Below are 10,469 nucleotides of genomic sequence, written 5' to 3'. Positions count from 1 at the left end.
CATTCGAGGACGTCATCTTGACATTTTTCAACATTTTAAATAATCGATCAATAGGTTTGAGGCATTTTTTTAAAGAAAAAAGAGTCAAAATTTTGATTCAAGCCTCTTAAATGTGAATATTTTCTGGTCTCTTTCCTCCTCTATGCCAATAAACTGATGATCTGATAGTCTTTAGGTGGTGGACAAAATAAGACATTTGAGAATTAGGCTTTGGGAAACACTGATTGACATTTTTTTTACCATGATATAGATAAAAAAAACAATTGATTAGTCAAGAAAATAATTGACAATGAAAATAGCTGTAGCTTAATTCCACCAACAGGTGTTTCTGCTGAAATAGGTGAAATTTTGTGACAGTACAGTTAAATTAACATACTTTTTAGTGCTGTCAAATCTGGTAAAAATGATAATAAATAAATATAAAATCTGAATATTATACTGTCTTACCAGTGGAGCAAAAATGAGAGGACATGTCTTTGAAAACAATATGACATTATTTAAAATGTTATGACCACACTACACTGTCAAATGAAGCATTAATACATTTGCTCACTGGAGGGAGACAAAGCTCACAAATATAATGTCACCATCTGTCTTCTTGTTATAAAATAAGAGGTTAGAAATGTGAATTATTTGTGTAAGACTCAAGGAAACCTCTCCTTGCTAGCTTAATGACAAGAAAGCAACGTTAGCATAATTTCCTCGCCATTAGCTTTGATGCTTTGTTAATAGTTGGCATTAAATAACCCTCCAATAACTTCACTTAAATGTCCTCACATAAAATAGCCCCATAATAAGAGAAAATACATCTATGTGTGTCTCTAAATTCACGTTTATAAAGTATAAGAAGTTACCTGACGAGTTCAGCTAAATGCTAACAAGGTTAGCTCGTTTAAAATCTTTAACGGCTGCCTCTGATCAGGTGCCGCCTTCATGGTGCGACCAGCTCCTCGGAATTTCCAGCTTCGACGTTAATCGATTTAAGGGTCGTACAAAAACAGATGGCAACGAGAGGCACAAAACAGAGTTTAAAACTATTTGTTTTAATTATCATCTCATACTGAAGCATTAAAATAAGTCAGGCGTCTTCACTAAAACTAAAAGTGCACCAAAAGTACACAAAAGCCTGCATGTGCAAGGGTGTCCACACGTTTCCGACTGTTCCTCGAAGGCATCAGCGGCTCCACTGCGCAGCCTCCGAGCACTTTAACGCGAGCGGCAACTTCACTGGGAGCCTCGCGCGCCCCGCCGCCTGTCGCCCACAACAGCCCGCATCATCACCATCATCATCATCATCATCATCACCATCATCATCATCACCAGCAGCAGCAGCAGCAGCAGCATCAGTGTGATGAAGCAGCGGAGGACGGAGACCTTCCTGCTCTGAGACACTGGATCACACACACACACAGGTACGGAGCTTTTTTTAATTTATTCTTGAATTATCTTTTTTTTTTTTATATACTCCTTTTATTAAAAAAAACACTCACATGAACGTTTCTGCATCTAAAAAAAACAACAAACAACTGAACTAGCAGCTGATTTTATCCATTTTTGTAAAAGTAACTATCTGATTAGTTTAAAGGATTCAAACTGTTTTGGATGTTTTTTTTTTATTTTTTAGGAGAATTGATAGAAAATCTGCTTCACCTTGTGGGTTTTCTGCACTGCTGGTGCTCAGTGTGTGGGATTGTGGGCAGAAAAGCACTGATCAAGCCTGTGTGGTGTGTTCAAGTGTAGGTGTAGCAGAAGCTGTGTGTTCTTTACACTGCTATTTAAATCTATTAATAGTTCCTGCTACCTGCACTTAAACCTGCTACCTGTTGTGTGACGCTCCAGAATCATTCACAATCAATTATTACTGCGCGCTGTAAATGTATAAAAATGCATGTAAGTAAGTTTACGTGCCATTAAAACATCAATCCAGTGCATCTGGAGTCAAAAATAGAACAGGAAACTGCATAAATCTAATTAAACTGCTGCTTAAAGCAAAGCAGAGGAGCGTTTCACGGCTGCATGGTAAGAAAAGAGGAATATTTCTTTATTTCTTCATGTCCTTGGGCTGTTAAAACTTACAGAGGGACCTGCGTTTGAGGAGGTGGTGTTGCTGCCGGCTCTGATTTAGTAGCAGAAAATGGGAAAAAAATGTTTGAAGTGCAGCCGGGGCGATAAGAGGAGAGAGAGCGGAGCGGCCATTCTGGCAAAAAAAAAAGAAAATCCCATCAATATCCTGTATCTGTAAAAAAATAAATAAATAAAAACTGAATAGTGGGATATAAAAATGATTGTTGAGGAGCCCGGCGCTGCCTCTATAACTGGACAGCCTGCACCGTGATGGCTCTCATGATGGACAGAGGAGAGGAGGAATTTTAATCCGTGAGGTCACACCAGATGCACATCCTCCGTCCGAAAAAGCAAAGATGAGACGAGTGTCTGCAGGGAGAATTATTTTCTGGAGGTTTTTTGGGGTGTGGAAATCAGATTTTTTTTATAAAGACTAGTAGGTGGAAGCATCTGGCTTCAAACTCAAGTCGGAGATGCTGCAGAACATCAAGGTGCTCCTGTGGGTTTTGGCTCGTACAGTTGATTTTTTTTTTTTTTTTTTTTTTAGAGGAACAACTAACAAGTTATTCATTATCAGTTCACCTGCCAAGAAAATATCGGTTTATAAAATCAGGAAATGCTGAAAAATAGCTGTTGAAATGTCCTGAAACTCAACAAGATGTCCTCAAATGTTAGTCCGAAAGATATAAAGATTACAATCAGGAAGAGAAAAGAAGCAAATCCTCACAATTAAGTAAGAATTTGGCTTAAACCAGCGTTTTTAAAACTTTTTATAGCACGTACCACAACATTATTTTAAATTTACATTTCAGTTTCAAGTTTTTTCATTCGATAGAGCAGTTTTCATTTTTAAAAATATGTTTTTGCGACGTACCACTAGAGGGAGCAACAGTGGTAATCGTACCATAGTTTGAGAATATCGGACTTTTCAGCTCTTTAGTCAAGTTTTTGAAAAGAGCGAGTTATAACAAAAATAATGACTAGTGCGGAAATGATTGCTTTTGATTAATCAACCAGCCGATCAACAGAGAAGTAACTGAGGACAGTTCTGACGTTTGATTTGTTGTTATTTAGTAAAAAAACTCAAATATTTGGTGGCTGCAGTTTGTAAAAAAATCAAGATTGCTGCTTGCAAGAATGCTCTGTGAAGCAGAAGACAGCCAGGAGGTCAACACAGAAGTAAATCAGGCATTAATTAAAGGTCCAGTGTGTAGGATTTATGTCTTTGAAGCCAGTTTTCGTAGTGGCCAACCCGCGTAATTACATCGTCACGTTACGCACTGCGACCCTTTCTTGTTTTTTGTATTTTTAGCAGCCACCGTAGAGGAGAGTGAGACGAGGGGTGTTCAGTTGGTTGCGACCTGCGTCCTCACCATTAGAGTCACTTTTCCTCCGCCACCATCCAATCTCCTCCCAGCTGTTCGATAGTAACTGTTTGTCGTTGTGTCCCGGCGAAGTAACACCCGAAAACTTCTCGCCAACTCGCGTAACTTTTCCACAAAGTGTTCGGCCATTTTAAAAACTTGTTGTTGTTGTTGTTTTCAGAAAATACGGACAAAGTGAAAGCAGAGTTCGGACAGAAGGCTTCGTTCTTTTCTGTTTTTTAGTTTACGTGAAAACTTCACATGCAGTGCACCTTTAATATCTGTGTTTCTGAGTTTATAATCTATTTCTGTTGTCTTGTTGAAAAATATTGATTCACTTCCTTCAATCAAGCAACAATAAGCATGAAATCTTCACTCCACTAAGATCGTAAATGACTGCAGGCTAAAAACTGAATCTTTCCTGCCAAGAATTTTTGCCCTCTGCTCAGTTCAGCTCAACAATTTGATTTATTAAATTATTTTTTTGCCATTCAAGATGCCTTAATTCGAACCACCAGTTGAAACACTTGCCGGCTCATCTTCAGCCGGTTAAAGATTGTAAAGTATCTTAACATTTCAGGTCTCTGTTGAGGCGGAAGTGAAGCGGCTTCCTGCAGAGATAAACACACGGATAACCTCGTTCAGACCTAATGGCTCAAATAAGAAATGATTATTCAACTGGAGAGAAAAAATAGACGCCTGTCAGAAGCGTCACGCCTGGCATCAACATTTAAATCCTTGTGTCTGTTACGCTTCACGTCCTCGCTTCTCTGAAACGAGACCAAACTGGCATCGTGTGCAGGCCTCTTCAGTTTCTACCTCCAGAAGAAGAAAAAAAAAAACCCTGGACACAAGACCGGCTGGAAGTGACCGCACAGATTCATCTCTAGAGGAACAATACGAGCCTCTGATGAAGAATAAAGGCGGTATTGTCTCGGCGCTGCGACGATGGACGGGCAGGAGGCGATTCCAGGTTTCACAAGAGGAGTCTCACAACAGCGCGGCCCCGTCCTGACGGCGGTAATTGCTGCGTAACGGCACACATGAATACCCCCCCCCAAATCAGCTCTCGGCCTCGTGCGCTCAGCCAAAGTGCACTACTCAGACAATCAGAGGCATACAATCTCAATCGCCCGTCCCCATGGCAACAGCAACTGCCAGTGTGATTGTATGGAAAGTGGTGTTTCTGATAACTTGTCACATGTAAAGACCGCCTTTCACCAGCGAGCAGGAGACTGATACTGTTGGCTGGGTTTTAAAGAGACAATGCAGAGTAGCAGTCAAACATTATTCTGCTTTCTGTGATGAAGGACGTCATGATGTTCAGCATCTCTAGCATCCTCTATTAAGACGTGTCATCACATCAGATAGAGGCGCAACATGTAAGGCGATAGTTTCTAGAGGGAGCTCTGTTTAGTGTATTAAATCAACAAAATAAACTCACAAAATGTCCAGAAATTAAATAACCTTACTTCTTTTTTCCTTACTAAACAGAAAAATACAACCGCACACCTTCTGAATTCAAGTTTCTCTCTTTGTCGATTAAGACAAGCTAAATTGCCTTGTTAACGCATCGTAAAACACTCTCGACATAAACTAAATCAAACTCACAAACTTGGTGGAATAAATCCTCAGTTCACAGAGTGACGTGTGAAAATATTGCGGCCCGCTGCGTATTGTCACTCCCACAGTCATAGTCTTGATCAGCGCTGCTGTAAATCGCCTCCATACCGTATCCCTTGATGTCAAACTGACCTCCGTCGTCTTGGAGGCTAACTGATCCATGAGCGAATTAGCTGACAGTAGCTAGCTACATCCAGGGACTGCTAGTAACAGCTGTTGCTATGCTATGCTGCCCCCTTGCTATATTGCTAGCACTACAGTCCATCAGGGCAACTGTGACACATGAACCTGGAGCCTACATTACCCACAATGCAACTTAGCCACTGAGTGACATCACTGGAGGTTATTTATCAGATCACATGCAGCTTCCTCTGGAGCCATAAAAGGCTTTATAGTACTCGCCAAGCCCTGTAAACACACTTTAATGTGTAAAATTGGTGGAGTTACCCTTTAACTTTAAAGAAACTGGTACCTGGACGATGAGTGTTTGACAGCTGTGAAGAAAGCAGTTAAGAGAGGACTAAGTAATGAAACCCTGAGTTAATTTATAAACTGAGTGACGTCAGATTAGATAAGAGACCCTCGAACATTCAGCGTCACGTCGTTTACAGACGGTTTATTGATTGATGATCGTCGGCACGTGCTTTTTCCCTCCAGGATGACCGAGGTGATGAACTCTCTGGAGCCAGGTACGGAGGACTTCAGCGGGGGTGGAGCGGCAACAGATCAGGGCGCCGTATCCTTCCAGGTGTGCGTGAATGTGTCGGTTCAGTTTTATCGGAGTTGAAATCATACATCGGTGAGTCACAGGAGTGATGAGCAAGAGTAAAATGTGGGATGATGCGACTGAGGTCACCGGCTGGACTCAGTCCTGCTGTGAGTAAATGGTATGTGTCTATCCAGCTGAGCTGAAAGGACAAGTGTGTGTTATCATCTACAACTGTGTGATTTATCTTTTAATCATAATGTATCATCGTTAAGTGTAAAGACTGATCACGCATGTTGTTTTATATTGCCAGTTAGATGTTTTGTTTGATGAATCCTCCCAGTTTCTTTCCTTGCTGCTGATGTTTTTCAACTTTTCAGTCTGAAATCTCCGGAAAATAACTTGAGTGAGGCTGCAACGAATGATTATTTTGATCGATTAGTCTATAAAATGTAAAGAAATTGTGAAAAATGCTCATCACAGTTTCCCAGATTTGCGTATTTTGTCCAACCAACAGTCCAAAACCCAAAGACTCTTCACTTACTGTCATAAATGACAAAGAAAAGCAGCAAATTATTATATTTAAGAAGCTGTAACCAACAAATATTTGACATTTTTACTTAAAAAATCACTCAAATGATTAACTGATTATCAAAATACGTAGTTGGCAATTTATTAACTCTCTAGCTCTTACTTAAAATGCTAATTATTTCCTTCTCATTCTCATTTTCAGGAATAATATCTCTCATATATTACAAATACTGTGTTACTGTACTTCAGTAGTTTTTCCAGGTATCTGTACTTTACTCAAATATCTGAACTTTCTCCTCCTCACATTTTCAAAACAGGCTCGTTACTTTAGTTTGATGCATTTGAGGGGAATTATGGATTATTTTTAATTGGTGTCATCGCACGGCGCCTTCCCAACATCACAAGACTGATTTCAGACGCAGCGAGACAAAGCAAAGACGTAAACAGACAGAGAGGGAGGCTGGAATGGGGAGAAAAGGCGTGTTAGTGTCTCGTATCTGCAGAGACTTTCTTATTTTCTCACTTTGTTGCTGCTCGGGACGCTTTACCAACCCAACATGTGGCTATTTGACGTCCTGGGAATGAGACTCAACAATCAACTTATCTTTGTGGTGCGTTCAGGAACAGCTGGGACAAATCCTACTGACTCTACCTTTAACTTTAATAGTCTTTGAATTATATTAATATGACGTGAGCTTCAGTTAGCTTTGACCACAAATGTCCTTCAGAGGGAGACTTTTTACTGTGATACTCTGAGTACATGTCAGAGCCTGTACTCGATTACTTCTACTGGAGTAAAGAATATGTTGACTTTTGATACCTCTGCCTCTGCAGTTGCTTTTTGGTACAAAGCTTTTATGTTCCTGTTTTCTCCACTGTTACTGGACCAACGATGTGTCAAGATAAAACTGTTTAAATAGAAAATAGAAACGCTGGGATCATATTTGCACATTTGAAGTCAGACAAGTAACAGATCAGTCCAGCTGCTCATCCATCTTCTCACACACATAGTTGTCCTAATCCGATTTACCGCATTGTTGTTCATTCACGTGTTGCGAATGCTGATGTTCTTCTCATCCCCACAAACCCTTCAGTCGACCTTACATAAGCCTCAAAACAGATCTTCCCAGATACCCATGAAAGGTATCCAAAGTTGTCCAAGAGGCTTCCCTCCATCGTGGTCGAGCCGACGGATGGAGCCGACGTGGAGAGCGGCGAGCTCCGCTGGCCGCCGGACGAGCCGGGATCTCCTGACGCCCAGACCAAGAGACAGAGCGCAGAGGGACAAACTGCAGGTGAGCGTGAAGACATTGACAATAGTGATCGTGCAAACAATCTCTCTGAACAAGATGAGAAATATCATCCACGTCTTTATACCCATGAAAGGTCATTTCCTGTATCAACTTCCTGTTAGCTCTTTATGCAAATGAAGCAGGTTTCAGTCGGTCTCGGCTGACCGGACGAACGAACAGACGGAGGAAACACTCAGAGACGTGATGATCTTCTCTGGTCTCATATTTTGCACAGAAATGTGATGATCTGCTCCACTGAGCTAAAACTGATCATTTGGCTCCGAAACAGACACACAACTTAGAATAAATGCAATTTTCCACTCAGGCTGAATCATCCGAGGGAACACAGCTTCACCTGAACCCTGCGTGGATGTGCAGCTGTCTGCCTCTGGCCGCCTCTTTCCATTGACTTTATTAGCATTCGTGCTGCCTCTGAGTGCCACTTGACGTTGTAACTGAACAGCAGCGTTCACCACATCTGATGTAGAAAATCGGGGGTTTGTGACCGACTGAGCTGTTAGAGAACATTATTCAAACTGAGTTCAAACATCTGTGCTTTACTTTAAAGTGGACGTATGTATTTTATCCTCTATTCAGCCTGATTGAATTATTGATCTGCTGTTTTGAGCATGAGAACATTTTCTCTCCTGCTGATTTTTTACACGTTAACGTTTAATAGTTGTCATTTATGCACATTTTTAAACGTGCAATGTGTCAGAAGGAGCAGCCTATCACCAGAGTAACCGCTAACTGCCTCTAACTGCAGCCACTGCTAGCTAGTTAGCTCTGGTAGGCGTGCAGCTAGTGGTCCAGACTTGGAGCTTTAGACTGGAATGAGATGGGGCTAACTGGTTAGCATGCTAACATCTCTGCAACACAATAAAAAGACGTTATAACTGTTTTTTCGTCACATGCAGTTGATGATTCAAAGTTCATGTTGATAACATTTTATGGAGACGAGAACAGCTTGTCCTTAAAAACATTATTATGATTGGGAATTAGTCATTTTAAAATGTTTGTCGGGCCCAAAATAATTTTTTTTTTAAGAATTCAGACAACGAAATTAAAAGGGCTTCCCAATAAGGTGCACAAAAACAGGCATCCACACAACAAACTACAAAATGCAGGCAACCCAGCACAAAAATACATATATATGTTTATATTGCATGTGCACGAGTGGCAAAAACTGGCAACCACTTGAGGGATCAGATGATTCGAACAACAGCGGTGTTGTGACGTGAATGCAGTCGACTGTATGCTATCAATAACACCTTTAAGCTATTTATTTTGAATGTTTCTCACTAAATTCTTACACATTGCCCCAATAAAATGAATCTAAATTGCTGCCTTAGATCTCACTCTTCCTCCGTGAACCGTGAATTATACATGTGTATATGTGCTCTATTTTTTTTATTTTGAAACCGTAATAAAAAGCCCCTCATCCCACAGGCTAAAGTTAAATCTGGTAAATTGCTGTCTCATCCCTATTTATACCATTTCGGGCTCGCACTCAAACACTTCAGGGGGACTAATCTGCTAATTCTCCCTGTTTTTTTTCCTCCAGATGAGGAGCAGTCGAATGTCGGCGAGGATGAAGAGGATGAAGAGGCTTCAGGTGCGGAGATGCAGGACTCCAACTGAGCAAAACTCTCCTCCCTGCGTAATCCACTGTTACTGTGAGTGAGTCCAGACTTGGATAAATGAGTGAAAAGAGTCCAGCACGATGCATTGATAGGAAGATTACAGCGAAAAGACAGATTCCCAAACCCCAGCTGACGGGCTTGGAGCCAGAAACCTGCTGTCACCTTCTTAAATAGACGCACAGAAGGTGTTTGTTTTTCTTTTCGTGTGCTCGTTTTCGCTCATTAAGGACAGTTGATGATTGAAGGGACCAAGCCGCCATCTTGAACCTTGTTTTTTTTTCCCAGCTTGTTTTTCCCTTAAGAACAAATAAGACTTTAACTGTTGGCAGCTTTTAATGTCAGAACTTAAAGCACAGAAGCTTAAATCTCCACTTTAAGTATCTAATGTAACTGATTTTCTCATATATAGATTTTTCTCTCTCTGGCTCCAAGCCCTCGCCGTCCAGATTCCCACACATCTGACATCTGGACAGATGTTTCTAAATGCTGTCTTAAGTATTTAGCTCATGTGTGCCATACTACTACTACTACTACTTCTACTACTACTACTACTAATGGTAGCTACTGTATTTTGTGCACAGTTTTTACATTAACTCTAGATGTAAATGACATCACTGTATGTTAAGTGCTGACTGCTGTAGTTTTGGTGATCTGTGGTCTCACTTTGTAACAAATAGCTACGATGTTTTAACGAGCAGTATTTGATTGGGAAAGCCTTCATCGCTTTAATCGATGTTATTACGAGACATTCTTTAAAAATAATATATTATAATGTGTCTTCATACAGTAGGTGTTAAAGGGAATGTAATCGTTGTTGTTTTACTTCAGATATTGGAGCAATATGTTCACGGGAATTTAAAAAGGCGGTTGCATTTTGTTACAGACTTACAGAAGTGAAAATAAAACCCAGTATATTTTAGATGTGTGTGGCTTGTCACAGACATGATATTTTTTAAAATACTGGAAGCCTAAATTATTGCACAAGTAATAAATCTTTTGAAAATGTTCTTTAATTTATTTATTTCCTGTGGTTTGTTCTGGTTGAAGAGAAGATTAGGTTTACTCCTGTCGAGGATCTGACGCCGTGATAAACGACGACAGTTTTACTTCAGGCTCTTGGAAAGAAACCCAACTAACTGACTGAATCATTTAAACCAGTTTATTCCATTATTGCATTACTAAAGTGCATGTAAACACACGTCAAATCAGATTATTATCAAAACCTGATTATTCCCAGTTATCAGAT

At 40.4% G+C, this 10,469-nt stretch overlaps 1 protein-coding gene across 1 annotated transcript; it reads left to right on the top strand.

The window, feature by feature from the left end:
• Positions 1–5,709: 5,709 nt before the first annotated feature.
• Positions 5,710–10,220, top strand: LOC141009950 (protein LBH-like). The gene is made up of 3 exons (XM_073482686.1): positions 5,710–5,787; positions 7,409–7,583; positions 9,145–10,220. Exons 1-3 carry the CDS (start codon positions 5,710–5,712, stop codon positions 9,219–9,221), a joined length of 330 nt encoding a protein of 109 aa, XP_073338787.1. The 3' UTR covers positions 9,222–10,220.
• Positions 10,221–10,469: the final 249 nt, after the last annotated feature.

This window comes from Pagrus major, chromosome 16 (genome assembly GCF_040436345.1).
Source record: "Pagrus major chromosome 16, Pma_NU_1.0".
Taxonomy (NCBI): domain Eukaryota; kingdom Metazoa; phylum Chordata; class Actinopteri; order Spariformes; family Sparidae; genus Pagrus; species Pagrus major.
Note: the sequence above shows the minus strand (reverse complement) of the source record. Positions and strands in the feature narration are given on the sequence as shown.

Bases quoted from the DNA above. Each gene is read 5' to 3' on its own strand.
- LOC141009950 (XM_073482686.1), top strand. From the start codon at position 5,710: ATGACCGAGGTGATGAACTCTCTGGAGCCAGGTACGGAGGACTTCAGC. The intron at 5,788-7,408 runs GTATCCTTCCAG...GCCTCAAAACAG, and splicing joins CGGCAACAGATCAGGGCGCC to ATCTTCCCAGATACCCATGA. The intron at 7,584-9,144 runs GTGAGCGTGAAG...TTTTTCCTCCAG, and splicing joins CGCAGAGGGACAAACTGCAG to ATGAGGAGCAGTCGAATGTC.